The 23,062-nt window shown below is 41.5% G+C and overlaps 1 protein-coding gene across 4 annotated transcripts in view; it reads left to right on the top strand.

The window, feature by feature from the left end:
* The window catches only part of JARID2 (jumonji and AT-rich interaction domain containing 2), a 214,855-nt gene that overhangs the window by 140,861 nt on the left and 50,932 nt on the right, over window positions 1–23,062 (top strand). For all 4 annotated transcript variants that reach the window (XM_039711969.1, XM_039711971.1, XM_039711970.1 and 1 more), the window contains exon 4: window positions 14,674–14,843. In XM_039711969.1, the coding sequence (XP_039567903.1) occupies window positions 14,674–14,843 (170 nt within the window). The remainder of the gene's footprint in view (window positions 1–14,673; window positions 14,844–23,062) is intronic.

The following is a 23,062-nucleotide window of genomic DNA, read 5'->3' as shown; positions in this document are numbered from 1 at the left end:
GACTGCCTATGTTAAGATAAATTAAAATGCAGCTTTTAAATTAATGAAGTTAAACTGGCACAAGAGGCTGTATGGACAGGCTGTCTTTTTGATTTATCTGTCAACAAGGCACTGGTTTAACCTACTCTTAACCCATAACAGTCCACGTGGATTTGAACTGATTTAACAAAAATTAAATTGGGGCAGTCTTGTGTTGCCAGCAAGGCCTCAGGAGAAGCATCTCTAGTTCTGCCTTTTGGCATTGTCTTCCCTTGGTAATGGTGTGATAAAAGATGCATTTATTTTATTTGTTGACTTTGTTGACTTAATTCTCACCTTCAAGCTGGTAAGATTTCCTCAGTGCTAAGGGCAGTCACACAGCCTGTTGTGGTTGCATTTGTTTGTTATTTTGAACAGTATCCCAAGCTACTGAGCCCATATTTAATATAATTTTAAACCAAGAAAATACTCGAGGGGTTTATGAAATCCTCCACATATTTGTTTACCTGTGGCTCAGTGGTTGGCTGGGTATGAAAAGGATTGCATGTTTTGTCAGATTTCTGCAGTTTTCTAATCAGGCAGGTTGTGGCTGCATTGCCATTCTCTCCTTAGTCCTCTGGTCCTCGCAGGCTTTCCATTTTATTTTTGGTCTACTTCCACTCTTCCTGAACATACTGACAGAATATTTTACTTTCTCAATTGCTTCTGGCATTACTGCCTTGATTCCTCTTGCTGCCCAAGCATTCTTTGCAATTTCACTTCTTCTGTTCTGGGTGTGGAGTTTTGCATGGCATTCTCACCAGTTACCTTGCAGGTGCCCAGCCTGAACAGCCACGTGAACTGGTGTCCAGTTCATCAAATGTTCACTGGTGCTCCCAGATGAAGTAATTGCCAATTTCTTGCTGCTCCTGTGTGGGAGCACTCTTGCCACGACCTTTTTTGTGGCCATGTGGCAAACTGACCTCAAGCCCTCATCTGATTCAAGCAGGCGTGGGTGTGCACATACTGTCTTTCATAGGATTTTATTCCTCTTTTAGTCAATGTCTAATTTCAGCCTGGAAAAGGGATAGAAAAGGTATTTGCCTGAGGACTTCCAGCAGATCAGTGACCAAATATTGGCTCAATGCAGTTGAAAGGGAAGAGAAGGTGCCAGGAAGCATCCCAGGATTTTGGGGATTTTCAGACAGATTTACTGTGCTTAGTTGTCGCTCTGTTGATTTATCATAGTTAGTGACCACACCTCAGGAACACTTCCAGAGGGGCACAGTGCCAGCCAGTAGACTTTGCCCATGGGACACCTATAAAGTGCTGACTGCACTTTTATGCAGTGCCACTGCCAGTGTAGACAGCATCTGGTATGCCACCCCCTCCTTTCTATTTTAAATGTTTGTTACGTGGGGCTTTGCTTGTGATGATACAGGGAAAAGTAGTGGGTGATCTGCTCATGGGGACAGAAGTGATGGAAATCAGACCATTTCATTACTTCAAAAAAAAAAAAAAACCAAAAAAAACCAACCTCTTAAAGCAACCCCAAAGTTATCAAGTAAAAAAGCCCACCCAAATGTGTCTTCTTTGCTTCTCTTGGTGAAGACTAGGCAACCTTGTTGCAGAAAGGTTGACAGTGAAAGGGACCACATTGGCATTGCTGTCAGGCACGTTTTCTGTTAAAAGTTTACAGTTCAGTAGCTAATGTGTTTCTTAGTCAGCTTAGGGTGATCTTAATGCGAGCTGCTAGTGGAAAGGGAGTCCTGTTCTTCCTTCTAGTGTGTTTGTGCCAGCACCAGCACTTCTGTGCTTATGAAACCCAACCTGAAAAAGGAAAAAACCCAACCTATAAATTAATTTTCAGTTTGACAGACTTCCTCAGCTGGCTGATTCTAGGGTCTCAAGAGCTCAAGGGCTGGCATAAGCAGGAACGTGTGGCTGGAGGTGCAGGGAAGAACATATACCACTCCTTTTTTCTGAAGCAGCCTCTCAGATCAGTTTTAGCCAAACTGAACCCGCTCATTCATGGGGGCAGGATGCAGGTGAGGCAATGCAGCAGTTGCTGCTCCAGAAGGGTGTGGAACCACTCCCTTTGTCCTCCCCCAGGCTGGGACTGTGCCCTCCCATTACTTCCTGGTCAGAGTTCACGATGGGATGCAGAATGAGAAGGAACATGACTTTCTCCTTCTACTATATGCAAGCTCCTAGTATCTGAGTTTCCCCCAGGCTGGGACTGTGCCCTCCCATTACTTCCTGGTCAGAGTTCACAATGGGTTGCAGAATGAGAAGAAACATGACTTTCTCCTCCACTATATGCAAGCTCCTAGTATCTGAGTTGTATTATCAAATATCAGGTGTCCTGCTGCTCACGTTCCACTGTGTATACTAAAAGTAAAATTAAGGAGGGTGTTAGGGAAAAAGCACTGATAAATCTCACTCTTCTGTGAACAAAGTCTTCTCAGAGGAACTGTATTTTTTCACTTCCTGGACAGATGTGTGGTGTGTACGCACAATTAGTGTGTGTCTGTCAGGGTTTTTTACTATGATTACCTGGTACTGAAATGAGCTTGATATGCACCATATCTTTTTACTGGAGTCTCCAGGGTAAGGGGAATGTGACACATGTGACAAGGAGCAGGAGAGTATTGAATACTTACTACTGCAGGTAAAGAAAGAAAGTCTGCAGGGAAGGTAATAGATTGTGGTGGCATAGGAATTGTTACCATAGTTTCCATTCATATCATTAGTTCCCAACTACTTCTTCTGGCATTCAGGAGGAAGAGAAAGACAGCATGCTCTGGCAGTCCAGCCAGCCCCCTCTCACAGGACTTAGGATCTGTGTAAAGAAGCGATTTGAGGTGAATGGCCCCTTTCCTTTTCAGGCCAGTTTGACTGGTAGCAGGATGTGGCATGGCTTGAAAGAAGGCATGAACAGAGTTACTGGGACAATTGACTGCGTCTGCCTGATTGACTTGCAAGAATGGGCTGTTTGACTCCTGGGGAGGAAGCCTGGAGAGGGTCGTGGTTTGCTTCCAAGAGGAACTCAATACAAAAAGTTACAATGATGAAGGAAAAGAGACCAAAAAGTAGAGACAGCACCTGCTAAAGTTTGTATTTTATCTTCAGAGTCATACAAGAATAGCGTAGATTTAACATAATGGAATTCAGTGTTATATAAAAATAGCATAGGATTAACATAATGGAATATACTGATTTTTATTTTGTTTTCTTCCCCTGATAGCTCACTTGCATGTTTCTGTTTAGTAATCCTTTTTTGCAAGACTGTGAATGTGACTGATGGGTGTTCTATGCAAAAATGATCACTTTGCTACTTATCGGAATAAACTCTGTGCAGCAGATACAGGATGCCTTGTGTCTCTATTTTTTTCTTGCTGTGTGTCTAAATGTTGTAGTTTTTACAAGAGAAATGATGAGTTCCTGGTAATAGCCAGATGGTAGAGGAGCTGTTTAAAGGCTGTCCCCGTGGGAAGTGCAGATACATGGTTTCAGGTGTGGTTAAATTGCAAGCTGCAACCTCTGCAAGAGGTTAAAATGCCCACTGACTTTTATCACTTCCTGCCAGTAGATGGAAAATTTTATTCAAATGTTAGGGATTAATGCAGGGCTTAATTGAACAGGAAGTTTCTCAGCCATTCAGATGATGGCTAGAATGATCCATGCACTGTTATTTATGACATTTCTGCCAGGAGTAATCTGTGTCTTTCTGGCTAGTGCAAGTTGCTCTTAGGGCGAAGGTGAATGATGGCTAGAGTTGAGTTACACGTGTTTTTCTGAGATTGGAAAACAAGAATGAAGTGGTGTGTAAAACAATTTTTTTGTAAAGCACAGTTGCAGAGAAAAGGCTGCTCAAAGTGAAAAAAGAATTTTCCTTCAGTCACATGGCTTTGATCTTGCGTCCTCTTGAGTTTTAGCAGCTGGTCAAATTACTAGGGAGGGAGCTGCTACTATGTTTGGTATTATTTGGTTTATCATGGGGAACAAAGAGCAGCTCTGAATTGATCAGAGACCAGGGGTTTGGGTATTGCCCAGGCATCTCATGAGCAGGGGAGTGGGAAGCTCTGTAGGTGAACCACACTGGTTTTGTTTAATGCCTCCTGCTTGGGAACTGGGAAGTGATCAGGTTTTGCAGATGTCTCTCAGATGTCTGAGCACTCTGAAAATAATACTAGAATAATATTGAAGCTGCACAGTGTGTTGTGCTAGAAGTAATTTTGACCTCTGTAATTAAATAGGGGGCGATGCTCAAGTTTTCTCAAAATTGACAGGTTTTAACATTCTGTAGGCTGTCTTCCATAGGGTGGGAAATCTTTTTGTAGGGGTCAAAACCATTTTTGAAAATAATCCAGTCCATTTGGTTTATTACCAAGCCTGCATTGGTAATAAACAATGACAAAGTTAACAAAGTTGCCTGCAATTCCACACAGACAGCAGCATGGTGTTGCAGAGAAGTGAAGTGGAAGAGGAGACCATTTTGTGCCCCTAGGCTTTCCCACACTGGCTTTACCTGAATATTAGAAGACTTCTGAGAGTTGCTTCATTCTTCCACCTTCAGCAAGTGCTGGCAGTAGGACCATGACAGGTTCCTTGCCAGTAGGTGGAGATCGTGCAAGTGAACTGGAAATTGTGTCCTCCTTCCTGTGAGGAAGGTGTCTGTTAGCATGGAGTTCAACCTTGTTTGCTTCCAGCACAAGGGACAGGGTTTAATGTGAAAAAATAACTTTGTTCTTGTGGTTTTCTTCTTGAAAAGAAGTTTGTAGACATAGTACACGCTCAGACATCTGGTAGTGATTATTAAAAACAAAGCAAATGTAAATGAGTTCCTTAATTCCCTTTTTTTTTTTTTTTTTTTTTTTTTTTTTCTTTTTCTGCTGTGGTTTTGCATTTTAACTTTCTAGCATGTGGTGATGCTCTTCTCTGAGCAGCACAGCATAAAATGGCAGACCTGGCCTAAATTTACTTCTTGGTGATGTTCTTCTTGCTTTCTGGTATGGCATAGTGGTTTCGGCTCAAGCTGAAAAGTCGGAATCTTGGGTCACACTGCTAGAATAGAGGGGCAGCCCTCATTTCTGGATGCAGGAACCAGCAGTCCCAGTCTCCATTTGCCAAGTACTTTTGTAGGTAGCTGTGCTCGCTAGGCAGCTTGCAGAGAGCTCTGGTGAAGAGAACCAAGTAGCAGCCTGAGGTGAGGAATGCTGCAGAAGAGGAATGCCTCCAGAACATGGGTGCAGGAGCTGAAGTAAGCTGTGCACAGGTGGGAGTGTGAGGAGGAGTCAGAAGTTGTTGTAGCTTTTATGGTACTGCTGAAGTCAGCGCTCATCAGCTGGTGCTTGGTGCTGCTCCACACCAGTTGGTGACTCCCATCACAGCTTAGTCCCAAAGAGTCCAGTATCAAAAGCTAGGGTGCAATCTCTGTAGCATACATAGCCCAAAGAACAGCAGGGAAAGAGATGTATCCAGGACATAGCCCCCTCCAAAACGGACTTCTGGAATACATTTCTGTTCCTTCTGAATGAGGCTGGTTTTGCATTACTGTGCACCTTTGTAGCTTCTGTGGGCATATCTGAGCTGGCTCAGCTGAATGCTGTTGGCTGTGGTGTGTTGAGGGTGTCAGCAATAACCAGGACTTCAGGAGGAGCATTTGTAGGACTCACAGCCTGCAGCATTGTTGTTAGATTGATTTCCATGCAGACTGATGTATTTGAAGGCTTTATGCAATGTGCAATATGGTACAGTGTAGACACAGCTGGAGTACAACTTGGAGCAGTCAAAGGCTGAAGTACCAGTGCTTATGTTCTTAGACTAGAAATGAAGCTACTCCAGAATGGGAATTTTTAAGAACTGTTGCAGGACAAAGGAAGGGTGGCACCACCTGTCTCCAGTATTCAGAAGGATCTCTTCTGCCATCTATTGCCATGTACAGCTCACCACATGTCTGTATGGAGAGGAAGAATTTTTGTCCAATCTCAGGTGTTATAGTAGTGGAGAAAGTAGATTTAAAAGAGTCATTGTCTTTCTGATTGTCCATATCCCATGCTTACTTATAGAGGGATAATGCTTCGGCCCTGAATTTATGGACAAGTCTGTAGGACAGTTGCTATAATGTGATCTGATGACAAAGGCTATAAGCAAACTGCTTCTTGGAAGCTTTATTCAGCTGCCATATCCTCATTTGATCACACTCCCACTGCTGCTTCTCTCTGGACAGCAGCTAATAAACCCTCCTGTACTTGCCACAGCGACTGGCACATGGGAGCAGTGGAAGGGTTTGAGTATTTGATGATCATTAATGTATCTTTCGAAATCAGACTTTATCCAGCTGCTAGAGTCTGAGCTAAGCATGCCATTGTTGAGATATTTGAAGGTGTTTTGTAATTGTGTTGTGCTGGAGTTGCACCTTGGTGTAACTCAAAGTTAAGTCTCAGTTTAAGCACGATGAGAAGTTGTGACCCGGCCTGCAGGGCTGCAGTGATGCAAGTTCTGTGTAATAAGCATGGACTGTTCTTGCATCAAGTCCAGTTAAAACCAGTTGCAGCAGTAAGGTGAGAGGGGACCCATTCTCCTGCAACTTTGACTAATTATGCTTTTGGTTTTTTGGATTATTTCTTGTTCCTCTTTGGTTCCCTGTATCCTGAAGTCCATGAAAGGCACCCAAGTTCACATTGGGAAATCCTACTGCTACATAAGAGTAGTGTCAAAAATTCCCTAACCACTGTGTATGTTTTAGGACAAAAACCCAGGGCATTTAGTACCCAGTGTGATTTAGCCCTCTCAAGGTTATCTGCACCACTGAAACACCTGCACTTATTGGATCCACAGGTGAAACCTGAATGCAATGTTAATTTTCTACAACTTCTATAAACTGTCTAGTATGGGCCTCAGCCTAGCAGGCAGGCTCTCCATACCTGTGTCATTGTGACTGCTTAGGCAATGTGGAGTATGTACAGGGCTCATTTGTGGTGGCTGGAGTTGTCCAGTTCCTCCTAACACAGTTAAAGTGGTGGGGGATGGTAACAGTGCCCAGCAGCTTTTAGGGCTCCCACTTTGCCCGGTGCTATCTTTTGTGTTGTTTGAACAGCCAGCTGTTTCCCTTAGTAGGTATAAGTGTCTCTGCTAAACTGCATGACATGAGGAGGGTTTGGAGACTGCAAGTACCTTCTTGTAATCAGTGAGCGTTGCCAGGAAAAACAGGCAGTTCCAGAAATAATGATAACTGGAGCAGTTTTTAGCAAAAAAAAATTGTGTCTAGCTGTACTTAGAACTAGTCATGAAGCATATGGGTTAGCTCAATTATTGTTCATTAAACGCCATTCCCAAACACCTTTCTGTTGTTAGCAGGAGAGGAGGTTCTCAGAAACCAACTGTTTCCCATTTAACAAAATACACACACCCAAAAAAACCTCAAAGGAAAATGTGCATCCATTCATTGTCCCTAAAGTTTTAGAACAAGAAGTGTTTTTTAAAGAAATGTGCCCTGTTAGGCTCCACAATCAAGGACTGAATGGGCTTAATATTGTGCTTTCATTGATCACTTGAAAATTTAAATTTGGTTGAAAATCATGTTGTTAATTTAGGCCAAATTTTGATTTACTGGGCCACAGAAAGTAAAAAGAGTGAATAAAGGTCTTAGTGAAAACAGCTTCTGAAAATTGTTGCATTCAACCTTTCTGGAATGTTTAATTTACTGAAAAGTAGCCCAGATTCTTTTAATCATATGACAGGGTTAAGAATTACACTCTTACCTGCTAGTACAGGTCTAGGTTGTGTCTTGGATTACATTATCTTGCAAATTATTTTGAAGGAGCCATATCTGAGAGTGACCCCATGCTCTGCAGCAGTTAGCTGCACTTGATATCTGCGTGGATGGCAGCAACCAGGTCTCTTAACTTCGAGTCCCCTCCTGGTACGCCACCACACTTGGTAAGCAGCGTGAGCACACAGATGCTGATTGAATCTCTGTTTCCCCTACTGCAGACTTGCTGCCTCTAGCGACAGAGTTGTGTGTTATCAAATGGGCAACAGAAACCACTGATGTGAGCAGAAAATACTATCCCAGTAGCTTTGGGGCATGTGGGAGAGGAAATGCAATTCAAAGGACTCCTCACACACTGGCTTTCTTGCTCTTGGTGTGGTGCTGTTGATTGACCTGACAGGGTAGGCTGGGACACAGTGGTGGCAGAGGTGTGTGAGTACAGATAGAAACACTGCCTAGTGCCACCAGAGCCAACACGTGCACACGTGTGCTCCAAGGACAGCCATCAAGGTCTTGTGTTCTGAGGGAAATTTTTTCCCACTTCATATTTTGATTATCCAAGTGTTAACCATCACAGTTTGGGGAAAAAAGAATGTTTCATATAAGTTTTGGCATTATTGTTGTAGAAAACTTGTTGAAGTTTGGAGCCCTGTTCACATAAACTGGTGGTCTTCTAGAAGGTCACTGTTGGGAGGGAATGTCTTGGACTCATTCTGAGGATTGAATGGGTAAAATGTAGCTTAGCCATTCTTCCCGCTGGCACAAGATTTCCTTCTTTTTTTTCCCACTTCATATTTTGATTATCCAAATGTTAACCATCACAGTTTGGGTAAGAAATAATGTTTCATGAAAGTTTTGGCATTATTGTCATAGAAAACTTGTTGAAGTTTGGAGCCCTGTTCACATAAACTGGTGGTCTTCTAGAAGGTCACTGTTGGGAGGGAATGTCTTGGACTCATTCTGAGGATTGAATGGGTAAAATGTAGCTTAGCCATTCTTCCTGCTGGCACAAGATTTCCTTCTTGTCCCATGAAGAATGATACCTCCAGCAACAAGTTTTGCATGCTCATCTTGGGCATGCCTAGAAGTGCCTGTAACATAGTTGACTTTGAGGTGGAAATTACATGCTTGATAATCATCTGATTTCCAGCAGACACCTGGCTATTAAAGCCTAAATTACTTTTTTATTTTATTTTTAAATGAGGGCAGAACATTTCTGCAGCCTGTCACATTCAAGTAAGCTTACCTTACTGAACAAAGCTGCACACACAAGTGAATTTTTCTGTACAGACATGCTGTGTGCCAGACCGAGTGCCACGTTGTATGGTGCAGTTACTCAATTTACATACTTGGTTTATCACCTCCAATGAGACCGAGAGATGGTGCACTTCAGACCTCATCGAGATCAGGGGCACAGAGCCAAGCAAACTTCAGAGATAAGTTTTTCACCATGCCAGCAAAATGTCACAGCAAGGAATTAAATAACCCAGGTATTCAGCAGAGGGGAAGCTATAATGATGTTAGCATGGAGTGGTCAGAACAAAATCTGTGAGGTAGAGTGCCTAGCTGTGCCAGAGCTTTCCCATAATTGTTAAGTGAAAAGCACATTGCAGTGAGAAGGAAAATGGGACTTAGTCACAAAACTGTACAAGCAGCTGCTTCCGCTGTGGTTCCTATAGTGTTTGGAAACTTAACTCCTTGTCTTGCTGTTATCAAGAAAAACAGCAAGAAAAAGGTTATATCAGGCTACAGAAAAGCAGGAAAAGACAAAAGCAAAAGTGGAGTTCAAGGAGTAAGTGAAAGGTAATGAGACCAAACAGCAAAGACGTATGGTAGCACATACTAAGTAAGAAGTGTGGTGGAAACCTGCAGATTGCTGTAGATTAGAGAACATTTGCAGAAGATTGTTCTGTAAGTCTCTTTCTAGCTGAGATGCTTAGGCATGAGAATAGCCTCTCAAACCCAGAATTTTCTATAAATAGATTAGTAAGCATGCAAATATATTACAAATCTGTGTATATTTGGTTTTGTGTGTGTTTTCTCGTACTTATGCTTTGTTTTCGCTTAGGAGTTATGAAGTAGTAAGGTGAAAAGAGTAAGATTTTTGTACTCCTGTACAACAAAGTCTCACATACTGATAGTTTAATACTTGATTTGTGACTAGCACAACATGCACTGTTATCTAGAATGTTAATGTTTACTAAATTTAACACAGACTGCTACTACTAGCCTGAAATTTGCATTGTGAAGAAAAGACTGCCTCTGAGTATTAAGTCTTTTTTTCCTAAATGTGAACTTTTTTACAAGCTAAAGGAATGGTGCTAGAATATGCTTTTTAAAAAAAGACATTCTGAAGCACTTTTAGTTAACTCAAACTGTAGTGTTTTAATTACAAATAATGCAATTTGTTTAAATATTCTACTAAAAATGAGTTCTACTCTAAAAAAGCTTCAAAAAGTGTATTTTGTGTCAGGAGAGAAATGTTTTGTAGCCTAGCCTGACTTTTTGCAATTGGGATATTGTTGTTGTAGTGTTTTAGTCTCTGGCTGAAATTTGCTTAGACCTAAGCAGTCAGTTCAGTAGAAAAGATGCACACCCAAAGGAAGTGAGACTTCCTCAGGCTGAGGCTTTTTTGAACTTTGTGTCATAGGTATGTGTTTAAAGTCTCTCAAAAGAAGTAGAAGTAAAGTAATATTCTGTTGAGAGAAAGTGGTTTACTGTTTATTTTTAAATAGTCTGGGTATTTCTGGCTGCATGTTGGAAGTTAGCATGACGTTTAGATGTGGGATTATTTTAAGTTCTTTCCTCATCCTTTTCCGTCTTGCGAAGTTTTTTCTGTTTGCGTATTTGTAAGCCTTACATAGCGTGTACCCTTTCAATGAGGACAAAGTGAGCAATTTATTTTGAGGACGGAAACAGGATTTTTTTTGTTCTTTCTGCTGCTCATGCCAGTCTGTCTGTTGTTGCCAAATGCATGGCTAAATAGGTCATTCCAGCAGAAATCCTTGCATTAAGAAATAAAGAGCAAAGCTGTGTTGGTGGTGTTAGGCATTTAAACAATCATGGATTCATTTAGTTTGGAAAAGACCTTTAAAATCATTGACTCCAACCACTAACCCAGCACTGCCAAGTCCACCTGTGTCCTTAAGTGCCACATGCATGTGTCTTTTTAAATGCCTCCGGGGATGATGACTCAATCACTTCTCTGGGCATGCTATTCCAATGCTTTGCAACCCTTTCTGTGAAGAAACTTTTCCTAATACCCAATCTAAACATCCCCTGGCACAACTTGAGACCTGGACCACTGGTCCTGTCACTTGTTATGTGGGAGAAGAGACTGACCCCACCTGGCTACACCTTCCTTTCAGGGGTTGTGGAGAGCAATGGGATTCCCCCTGAGCCTCCTTTTCTCCAGGCTAAACACCCCAGCTCTCTCACTCACTTCTCACAGGCCTTGTGCTTCTGACCCTTCAGCAGCTCCGTTTCCATCTCCACCACTCTTCACCACCATCTCCACCTTTCTCGTGGTGAGGGGCCCAAAACTGAACCCAGGATTTGAGGTGTGGCCCCACCAGTGCTGAGTACAGGGGGACAATTACTGCCTTGGTCCTGCTGGCTACACTGTTGCTTTCTAAATTTTAGATAGGCACCATCATACACACACAGTGTCTTTCTGACCACTTTTATAATTTCTGTTCTTCCTTGTTCAGAAGTGGTGTGTGAGTATGACTTGATACGCTTCCTCTAATGTAACTGTAGTGAAGGAGAAGGGTACAATCCTTCTTTGGCAGCAGCTTCACACTTAGATTGGATTAAGTGTAATGTGAAACCATACCTGAAATAATTGGTTTTATGCTGCTAGAGGTTTTCATGGGGACGTGCAGGTTTATTAAGGTGTATACATGCCTTCAAAAGGAAGCAGTTTTATTTGCTGCCAATGTTTTGAAGTATGTGTGTTTTTTCTTTGCTGGCCCACCTTTGAAACTGGTCATGTTAACATAAATCTGTAGCAAGGGCTACTTAAGAACATGTCTTTTGCTTCCTAATCATGATTCCTCATTCCTGTATGCTGTAGCTACAGAATAGTTCATTTCTTGCTCCAAAGCTCACTTTGTGTGCACTCTCAGGCACTGAACTAGAAGCCTGTGGAGCACATAGGTATCCATGCAAGGAACAGTAGTTGTTGAAGAAACCTAAAGGATGCTGCAGTCATAAAACAGTGCTTTCATTTACTAGTGTTCATAAATTGAATCAGTGATATTTACACCCTGTAACTGCTCATGGTTTTAATAAAAGATGGATATTTCATAAGGGGCCTGGTTTTGTGCCACTGGTGAGGTCAAACTGAGCTGATGGAAGTACAGCCATCTTTCAACTCTGGTTTGGGAGGAGAAGCATCTCGACACATCTGTGAAAAACAACTGCTCACTTTGAAAATTTAGAAGGTTTATGAAACCTGGACAAAAATAGCCCTTAATCACGAGAGCCAATCATCTCATTGTCCATCTATAACACATCTGACCATATTGAAACAAGTCTCTACAGCCTCCGTGGGAGAAGCAGCAAAAGTTCATGGTTGTAAGTGGAGGGAATACCTGGAATTTTCTCTATCCTTGCTGAAATCAAGGGCCCCCATGAGTAGTGAAGAGCCTGTGATGCAGCCAGGCCAGGCTCTGTGCCTCATAGGGATGTTTTTTTGTCCCAGAAAAGAATGGTAGCAGACAACATACTTTCAAAAATAGAACCAAAAGTACTTTTGGTTCCCTAATTAATTTCACATCTATGGCAAACTTGCAAGTCATTCTCTAATCCTGTTTCAGTGCTCTGGGGACTGATAATAGGGATACTGCAAACCAGCATGGACGATCCTCTTGCTGCAGAGGGTTAATTTTGAACCATAAAACAGGCTTAATCTTTACTTTGTGGCATGGTGGGTGGTGGTACTCCTTGCTTATCACTGATCACATGAGATTTGAGCAGGTACAGAGATGCAGAGAGTGGGTGGTTTTATTTTTTTAACAGCCTGGCTGATGGAGCACATCAATGGGAAAAAATTGCTGTGCAGAAAGCCAGGATGCTCGCTAACCTTTATGGTCTGTTTTTTGCCGAGAGAGCATATGTTTTGTGCAGAACAGGAGCCAACACAAAGCGTTTTTCTCTGGCTGCATGTATGGTTTTGGTGATAGAAATGTAGTTGCTTGAAATTAAAATACCATTCATCCTGCACAGGAGTCCTTAGTCTGCCTGAAGAGACGGGGCTTTGCAAAGCAATCTGAGTAATTTTTTTGGAGATACAGGCAGATCTATACAATACCTTCATTCTGGAAAGATAATTGTTCATTGATATGAGGAAATATATGTGCTAAATAGTCTTTTAGTTCCAATTCACAAATTATAAGCACCATGATAAAAAAATTTGTAAACACCAGGTTATTTTTGCCATGGAGGAGATTACAAAAAGCAGTAGGAATGGCTGGTATGTTCAGCATCATGGGGGTTGGATAGTGAGGACAAGGGCAATTTTATGCATAGTTTAGGGAGAAAACTGCTGAATGTTTCTTTAGCTCTCTGTTGTCATTAGGGGAGGTGTTTGTTGTAACAAAGCTCTTGTTACCCAAATATTTAAGGTTAATATGCATGAAAAACAAGAGGTTTGCCAATTATGTGTTTCATCCCTACCAAACGGTAGCTGTGCTTTCCTTGAGTCACAACAGTTGAGGCTGCTGTGGAGTGACAAGACCTGGGCTTCCCTTCAGTGTTATTTAATATGTTTCACTTTGACATTATGTAAATACTCAGCTATTAGGGAATAAAATGATGTAAAATTGCATCCTTTCTCAACAAGGTTTTAAGTTCTTTCTGTAGCTTCTCTCCTTTTTCAAGCTGTAATGAAGGTCATAATTAGAATCCCAGTTGCTTAAGTGAGAAATTAACATGCTCTTATATGGGGAACTGGGCCAGGTTCCCAGCGAGACCCCCTCCGGGTATCTGTCCTGCCCCAAAATGCTTTCCCTAATACCAATTTACGTTCTAGACATATTAAAGAAAATCATATTCATTGCTACCTAGCAGTTAATCAGAGACTTCAGATAGGCTTGAAATAATTTGCAGCCAAGTGCCAAAATCACCTGCAGCTGCTCATTTCCTGCAGCCGTATCTGGGCATGCTTTAAAACTAATCAGAGAGTGTCAGTCCATTGCCCACTACCAGAACTGAACAAATTCATTCCACACATGTCCTTCAATTGTACAAATTTATCCCAAATCCTGCTTAACCCCATTGCTGACCGCCTTGCTTACTGTCTTCTGGGCTGTGGCCAAGCAAACAAAAATCTAAAGGTTTTGACCTGATGTTTTCCCTGTCAAAAATATCTTCTCCTAAAGATTTTATTTTTTAGAACTGGGCACAAATATATATATATACCTTATCTATTAATATATATTTTATTACAAAAATAAGATTCTAGCAGATTGGAATAAATTAAAACCTTAATGGGGCTAAAATAAACCTAATTTGTAATTTAATTAAAAACAGAAAGCAATGTGCACTAACACTTAACAAAAAAAGGCATTTTTGTGCTGCAAAATACAGATTTGATTTCCAAATAAGTGAATGGTAAACTGTAATTGTATCATGTGCGAGAAGACACTCAGAACATATGAAATAGTAGTCACAGATTTTGCAGTCAAGATGTTCCCTTTCTGGTTTTCCAAACTGTAGCAGAAGATACCAAAGGGTAAAACAAATAAAATACTGTCTTCATTATTGACCCAGTTAGGGATTTGGTATTGGTGGGAGGTGGATTCATATCTCTCTCTCTCTCCCCTATATGCTCTCTCTCTCTCTCTCTCTCTCTCTCCTATATAGTGAATTTTTATGTGTTCACACATCCAGCAAGTTCTGCCTAACATGTTTCTGATGTGCTCTTGTTTCCACAGGCCAAGGCTGCAAGCACAAAGGAAGTTTGCTCAGTCCCAGCCAAACAGTCCCAGCACAACTCCAATAAAGATAGTGGAGCCGTTGTTACCCCCTCCTGCCACTCAGATTTCTGACCTCTCCAAAAGGAAGCCCAAGACAGAAGATTTTCTCACTTTCCTCTGTCTTCGAGGTAGGTAGCTGGCAGTAGCAGCCACACTGGGGCACAGTCTCATTCACAGAAGGAGCTTTAGCACTGCACACCAAGCAGCAGCCAGACAAATGTACTGGAGCTGCACTTGAAGGTGTTGTGTGCATTTCAGCTCTCAGCAATTTGACTGTATCTGCAGCAGGAGCATTCGAGTTCATGGTTCTAAAGATCATAAAATGAGGCTGGTAATAGTGCAAAAAGAAATTTCTTTTATGCTTGGCTCTCTGTTATCCTGAATGGTTTTTTGTCTAGCTCTCTTAAGTCCTCCCCATCCTCCTTTGTTTTGTCTGACTATAAACTGGAGAAGTGCTTAACTTGCCTGAGTACTTGTTCCTGCAAGAGGAGAAAATCTGCTTGGAAATTCCCCTTCTCTACCTACTCACTGTCCTTTACTGTTCAATCTGAGCCAGGCTTTTCATCTGACAGTAGGTGAAGGGGTTGCCATTGTTCTTGTCTGCCTCAGGAGCTGGATTGTTCCTGTGGTGATAATTAAAACAGGTGAGCTCCTCCTCTCAGCAATCCAAGTACAAAGGAGGCATCTGAGATTGTGGAGTGAAATACTTGAATTACTTCACAGTAACAGGTGCTTGAGCCTGGCTGGAGCTGTGTGGTGTGTTAGGGACCCGTGGGCTGTGTGTCTGCAAGCCTGCACGTCAGACTTGGGGGGCCTGAGTGTGAGGTACTGTCAAGATTAAGCTAGAGAAGGAGATGTTGCTCGAGTGGTCATTTTTCTTAAGACTTTCCGTGGCCCTGTGTCCCAAGTCATGTGCTGAAGATAGCATCTTTCAGTTTAATCCCCCAGTTGTCATGTTATCTCTTGCTTTGTGTTTCTCATAGGTGCAGTTAGCCATAACTGCATCCTCTGTGCTGGAATGATGCCTCTTGGAGTTGTTTTGTCCCATTACCTGCTGAAATGGTGTGCATTTGTTACAGATAGAGCTTGTCTGCAAAAGTCTTACCTAGTGGGTTGAATTTTTCAGAGCTTGAGTTCCCCTTTCTTGTGTCTCTTTTGCATTTATGGACAGCAGTGAGCAACACCACCTGTAGCTTCCTGCTGAGGCTTTCTCACCTTAATGCAGTGTAGTTTGATTTCTTTTTTCTTCTGTAAGATTTTAGGCTAGTGGTACCTTCAGACTGGTTGCTAATTTATCCATCTTATTTCACATCCAGTATGGAGCCTCCATCCTGTTGGGATCTCTGGTAAAGTGGGTAGGTGGAGGGGATAGTGGAGGGTGATTTGCTAGCTTTTGTGTTTTTTTAAAGGATGGAGAGGAGCAGAATCTAATGGAGTTTAAAGTGGCATAATGGTCCTCTGAAATGTAATCTGTGGAAATGTATTTCTAATTTAGTGTGCCGTGAGGTTGATCAGTCTGTTGGCAGCGTGTCACTGCTGTGATCTGGGCCAACTGCCACAGTTGTTGGTGGGAAGAGTCAGAGGGGCGTTCTGTGTGTCTGTGTGTGAGCACACATGGCTGCATTCACACACTTGTTTCCACTGCTTGCTAACTAAGCATGTGCTATTTATAGCTTTGAAGGCACTTGCACTTACAGAAAAGCAACATGTGTGGGGGTGTCACTTATCCCCACTTTTATTTCCTACTCTCTTAGCATTCTCTTAGTGTTCTGGTTTAACAATGCAAATGGGAAGCACGGGTACTTTAGTCCTATTCCAGTGCTTCAGGTTGTTGAGTTTTTTTATTTTTTTATTTAAATCAATGGGTGTTTAGCTCTTGCACCTGTAATTTTCTCCTTTGTTATTCATCTGTGGCATAATTGATGTTTTGTACTGTCAATTAAGGACTTGCAATTCATTCCTAATTTCTTCAGTATGCAGGAGTACTCGAACATTTCTGACAACACATGCATTCATAGAGCAAGATCACAATTACCATTATGTTAAAAACCACGAGGGAGAGTCTGCTCTGAGTGCCACACATGGCATGTTCTTGGTCTGCTTAAACAGTCTGAAGAAAAACTGTGAAAGGGAAAGCTGTCAGCTTTGTGTTTCAGCACCCCCGCAAGCTTATTACTGCATCACCCCTGTATAAAACATGAAAAGAACCAGTTAAAAAGAGGCAGGAGAGTCTTCTTGGACACCTGCTACCTTGGTGCTTCTCTGTGGAGGAGCAGGAGAGTGCTGTGGCTTGGAGGGAGGAGTGGGTCGTTCAGACTTGTATTATTAGCATGGTTCTGGCTTCTGTGCCTCAACTGCTGTGTCCTTCAAGAGGTCCTGGCTGCCTGAGGTTGTGTCCATTTGGCCTCTGGGAATCTTTAGCTGCAGGTGGTTGTCTCTTTTGATGTGTCCATTTCAAAACAAGGAGATGGAAGCTGGTTGTTAATATGCTGGTAGGGAGTTCTTGTAGCAGCATGCAGGCACATCCGGCTCCAGAAAGGTCCCACCAGTGACTCTTCAGGGCACTGGGAGGCTGTTTGGTGCTACTCTTCTGGTGCTGCCTAGTGAGCCTGGAGGGGGAAGAGCCAGCAGCTTACACAGACCCTGCACAGGGAAGGAAGACTTACGATTTTTTGGAAGGGGTTATTTTGGTTGGAAACCTCCATGCTATTATTTATTGCAGTATTGAGGGTTTCAGAATTGCTTGCATGGTGAGACAGGTGGCTGTTCTGACTTCTGTCCAGCTGTATGTGTTCAGCCATGGCTCTTTGTGCTTTCACCATGAAATGCAACATGCAATTGCATGGAAATAAGAGCACTCACAGGGCTGAAGTTCAGCACTTCGAAAATCTTAAGTGTAGTAGTAGTAAGATCCAGGCCAGTAAATCCCTGTGTTTGTTTAATTAAAGAAGTTAGGACTATCTGAGATCCTAGTCCCTCAAAATGATTTAGTGATATGATCTCTGGATTCATGATCAAAGCCTTTTTTTGGGCAAAGGAGTCTATCCCAGGATTGATGGGAATTGCAGCTCAGTGGTCTTCTCTGCCCTTGTTCCACCACTCCCAGCAGTGGTGTCAGAGGCACAGTGCAAATTTGCCACACCGTAGAATCATGAGTCACTAAGGGTGGAAAACACCTTCAATATCACCAAGTCCAACCTTGGACTGAATTCCACCATGAATTTACATGTCAATGTGTACTTTCATTTTCTGGTTTTTAAACAGAGAAATTTAAGCACTGTCACCACTACAGGCTCACTTTTCATTGTTCTTGTGGGGTCTATTTTGAGTGGGAGCAGCTGAATTCTGTTGGTGAAGGAGCAATACTATCATGCTGCAGTGTGGAAGAAAGGCCCTTGACATGCATAAGATCCCATACTTAGGAGAAGAAGTCCCATTTACCTGTCTTGCTGTGTGTAAGAAAATTGAATGATTCAAATAATTTTAACTTCCCCCACTCCATTAACACCCTGTAATTTGAAAGGGAAGTAATTTAACCAAGATGACCTGCTTGGTTTCATTATCCAGAACACAAAGGCTTTAGACATATTTTAATTAGTTTGTTTTTCAAACTCTTGATTTGATAATACTCTGTACTAATTACTTCTTAAAAGGTAAGTGGAGCACAATGAAAAAGCTGTAACAGTTGATGAATATCTGAGACTTGGAATGCATTTCTAGACTGACCAAACTTGGCAAGGCTCCTCTGCTTTTTCTTATTTTTAAATCCTCCTTTTAAAAAGGTTGGTGGTTTTTTAAAATTTTATTAAATTGTGACCTAGAATTTTCAACACAAGGAGGGGAATAGTACAGATATCTCTGAAGTGTTTGTCTGCAGTGTTCTTATCTTTAAATAGCTTCTTTGAAGGAGCCTGTATGCCCTTTGCCAGAGGCATAATTAGTATCTTTCAGCAGCGTGTAGATACGAGTGTGTCATCTCCGTGTGGTTGTACAACAGCTCTCACTTTTACTGTGTTTTCTGCCTCTGATCATATTTTTCTTAATAGCTTCTGTTACACTGCATTTAAGTTACCTCTGCTCTCTGTAATTATTTACAGGTTAAAATATTATGAGTCAAATATCAAGCTAAAGGAGGAAGGAGAAACAACTCCCTGTGAGCAATAGATCTTTGGCAAAAGGTGATAACAGGAAGGCTGTGATTAGGAGAGTACATTTTAAGAAGTTTTCCCATGATCAATTTTCTAATTAAGCTGAGCCTCTGGGAGTTACATGCTAGAGAATTTCACGGATTCCTAAATAAAAATGGTTTAATTGAGATCTCACAAATTGAGTTTTCAGGCTCTTCTATTCTGAAAAACGTGTGATTGTTCTTTTTCTTTGAGTGCTGTGCTGACTTAATAATCTGATGACTTATTACAATTGGGCAAAATCAAACCAGAAAATTTCACTATGTGAAATATTTATTTAAAATGTGCATGTTTGTCTGAAGTTCAGTAACTTGTAGCTTTTAGTACAGTGTGATCTTAAACAGGCTTTTTATTCTTTTAAACACCTGTATTTGGCTGGTAAAAAGGGTCAGGGGCCTTTGATCTGAGTCTTCTTTTTCTGTGTCTTGATAGGAGAAGTTGACTGTGTCACTTCATACCTGCAGAGATTTCTGATTACAGTGGGAGAGCCCCCAGAACTAAAACTTGGGAGTTCTTAATCTTGGGCATGTTAGAAAACAACTTTTAGTTTGCCCATCTTTTTAGCAAGGCAAAAGGTGTGTTTGCCTGTTAGTTGGGTGTCATTAGGCTCTGTAGTCAATGTGTGCTGTACTTGGAGAGCTGCTGCCTTGCATCAGTCACGTTCTTGAAACACCAGCCTTTGGCACCATGGAGACTTGATCACCACATCACAGTGAGCAGATTGAATAGCACTGAAACTTGGTTAGGCTGGAAGCAATGCAATGAAATGCTGACTCTGTCCAAAAGTATGAGCTTCTTTGCAGTCTGGGTTAGGTTTTATAATTCCAAAATAATATTAAACCGTGCAGACACACAATAGTTTGTTTAAAATACTGGAAGAAAAAAATTTACTGATTTTGTTATTATATCATTTAGCATTTGAAACGAGTATTTTAGAATGGATTGAAAATTCAAGAATAAACTTTAGGATATTGAATTTCAAAGGCACAAACCACTTAATAAAAATAAGTTTGCATTTAGTAATTGTAACTTCAACATTTCTAAGTTCTGTTTTAAAGTTAGGAGTAACATTGAAGTGTAGAATATAAGCTGTTTCTCATGTATGAAACCATTTAGGCCACCTATGGAATATGAGCTACTAAGTAACTCTTATGGTGGTTTAGGACAAGAGTATTGGCAGCGAGAAGCGGTTACACAGTCTCTGAGTGAGCATCACTGGCGTGAAGTATAGAGAGAGAAGAGAGCCTGGTGACCTCTGCCATGGATTATCCCTTCCCAGGGGAACAGAGTGCTGCTGGAGTGCCAAACTCCAGGCATCCAGTGGAAGGTGCAATTTCATGTCAGTGTGTGCCTGCTGGGAGATTTAGGGGGTGGGAAGAGATGCTGAAGTAAGATAGAGTATCCTGTGGGTAGTACTACAGCTGAAGGAAAGCTTTTTCTTGCTCTTCCAGTTTTTGGGCCCTTTCTGATGTTAACAATTCCAATATCTACCCCTGCAAAAAGCCAAAAGATGCAGTTAACTGGTTTAAATGGGAGACTGATCTTGAGGTGTAGCTCTTGTATTTGCCACAGATTCAGTCTGAGTCCTTCAGCAAGCTGTTTAGTATTTTGTAAAATGAGGATAAATATTTAACTCTGTATATAGGTGTCGACATAGCTGGATGTTGATTATAGATGAGCTACTGGCATAAAATCTGAGTGCTGTGATGGCAGCAGCAATTCAAAGCTTCACTGCCCAGGGGGCAATGTAAAGAATTCTGGCAAAGGCAATTCCTGCCCTTCATCCCAGCCAAAAACCTCTGAGCCTGCTTCTCTAAGCCGTGAATATACCGGAGCTTCAGTGTTATCCAAATAACTGGTTTTATGGTAGGGATGGGACCCAGGATCTCTTGGGTATGAAACACAGCCTGGTAGCTTGTTGGGAATGTCATCACGGTGGTTTGAAACTTCCATACTAGTTTTGTTCTTGGTGGGAGGGAACATAAAGTTGGGGGTTGAAGTGCACGTGGAAAGGGTTGGTTTTGAAGTTCACTGTAAAATCCAGTCAGGCTGGTGGAGTTAATTGCTTTGAGATTGTCAGGTAGGAATTGTAGATGTAAGAAGCACTCCTTTGTTTGTTTGTTTTATTTCATTTTTCATTTTGGGTACTCTGTTACTCTGGAGTGTTTTGCTAAGTTTGGAAAGTAGACTTTCTGGTTTTTTTCCTGTAGACTCACACATTTCCCCACCCTTGCCCCATTTCCCTAGAAAAGGAAAAATTTTCTTCAAGCTTTTGGGTTTAACCCTACTACTTCAAAGAACAGACTGAGAAGAAAATGGGAGTTATGTTGCTACACTGGTCAATAAATTAGCTGTAACACCAGGCACCTTGTGATTCGAACAATGGCAGCAGAAGGAGGAGTTGGAGCTCAGTTTTATTTCTGTATTTGAGATGGCCTTTTCCTCCCTCTCACTCAGGCACTGGGAAGCTCCCTCTGGGACTGTTCCTGCAGGTGGAGTCAGACAAGTGAAGTACAATTGTTTTTTCCTATAGAGTTTATGTAATTTGGGCTCCTTTAGCCTGGCTTGGTAAAACAACCATAAGGTGCAGGCATAAATTACATATACTTGCACTTCAGGGATTTGGCATTGTCCTGCCAAAACATAGTAAGTGGGACATATTAAAAAAGAGAAGCAGACCATAAAAGTTAAGCATTGAGGTGCCAGCACATCAGGAGCATTTGAGAGGCAAGGTTTTTCCACCTGCTTACAGCCACAAAATAGGGCTGTGTGTCAGAGGAGGAGCCAAACCTCTGGACATGGCTCACTGTGGGGCTTGGCAAGCCAAGTGCTTTTTTGGAGCAGGCTGAAGTCCCACATACCTTGACCTGCCCTGTGTGTAAATCATTCTGATGTTTTAAATTGTTTTAAGATTTTTCCAAAGCACATCTGGGTTGTGTTTAATTGTTAGGAGGGAAAAAACCAGAGGAGCTAGAGGGGGAGTTGGTGTAAATAATTCATGGAGAAGAATCATCCAGTTTTGCAGAAACCACAGCCCAAATTACAGAGAAGGCTTTTGGACTGAGATGATTTTTGTTGTGGTTGTAACATACCAGGGTTTGAATCCTGTCCAGATGAAAACATTTGGTTTGTACTTCAGTAAATACTGCAGAAGCACTGCCAGCTAATTCTGAAGAGTAATGAAATAGTATTTTTGGCAAAGCACATGCACTTTCCATACTTCTGATTCCACTCTTCAGATCCAAATTCAGAGGGTTTTTTAAACATGTTTAGCTAGTGCAAGACAAAAGTTAATGTAATTTAATGAGAAACAAAACATAACTGTAATTTAGGAGAGAGAACTACACATTTGTCAAACAAGAAAAAAAAAGAAGTAGTAATAACCTCATTAGTCAAATAAAATGGCTGAAAAAGAGTATAGTTTATTAATCAGGCACTTGCAGCTGAGGTCAACACATCTGTATGTAGAGGCTGCAAAAGCATCAATTCTGCCTCCTGTTAGTAGTGAGCCTGAATTTTATACATGCAAAGGGTGACATCTTTCCTAGAAAATTGCTAAAAGCATCACCATGACTTAAACCCCCTATATTTTACTTCGTACTTATTGCTGTATAAGCACCAAATTATTGTAAAAGAGGGCATGAAATACATTTGTCATTCTTTCATATGCGTTAGGCCACACTTAGTGTATAGTTGTGGTAATCATTTTTTCCTATATAGTTAGGCTTTCTTTTGTGTTGATCTCACAATAGGAGGGAAGGCAAAATACTCAAAAGAGAATTCTAATAATGAAACTGAAGGTACTGATGGAAGCAGTTGCCCAACATACTTAAATCTAATTTTTAAAAGAGCTGTCTTCCCTTTTTGTAATAATTCATAGCTCATTGTAACCTTGATGAGTGATTTTTTAAAAAAACTCATCAGTAATGATGTTCTCAAAATTTGCTACATGCAGTAGTCTCTGATCCTAGGAGCTCTTGTACTGGTGAGGAGAGGGTACCTGGGGTTGTGTCGGCTGTCCAAACTTTCTGTGTGGCTTGCAATCTCTTAGTCAGACATGGAAAATTTCTTAGGCTTTCAAAATCTCACTATGAGGTCCAGCTTTGGCGATTTGGCCTTTCCCTTTTTGGAGGAGGGGAAGAGGGCTGGGAAGTTCCCTC

The sequence above is a fragment of the Passer montanus genome, unplaced genomic scaffold (assembly GCF_014805655.1).
Source record: "Passer montanus isolate IOZ18808 unplaced genomic scaffold, ASM1480565v1 scaffold26, whole genome shotgun sequence".
In the NCBI taxonomy this organism is placed as follows: Eukaryota; Metazoa; Chordata; class Aves; order Passeriformes; family Passeridae; genus Passer; species Passer montanus.
This window is presented reverse-complemented; position numbering and strand designations above follow the sequence as displayed.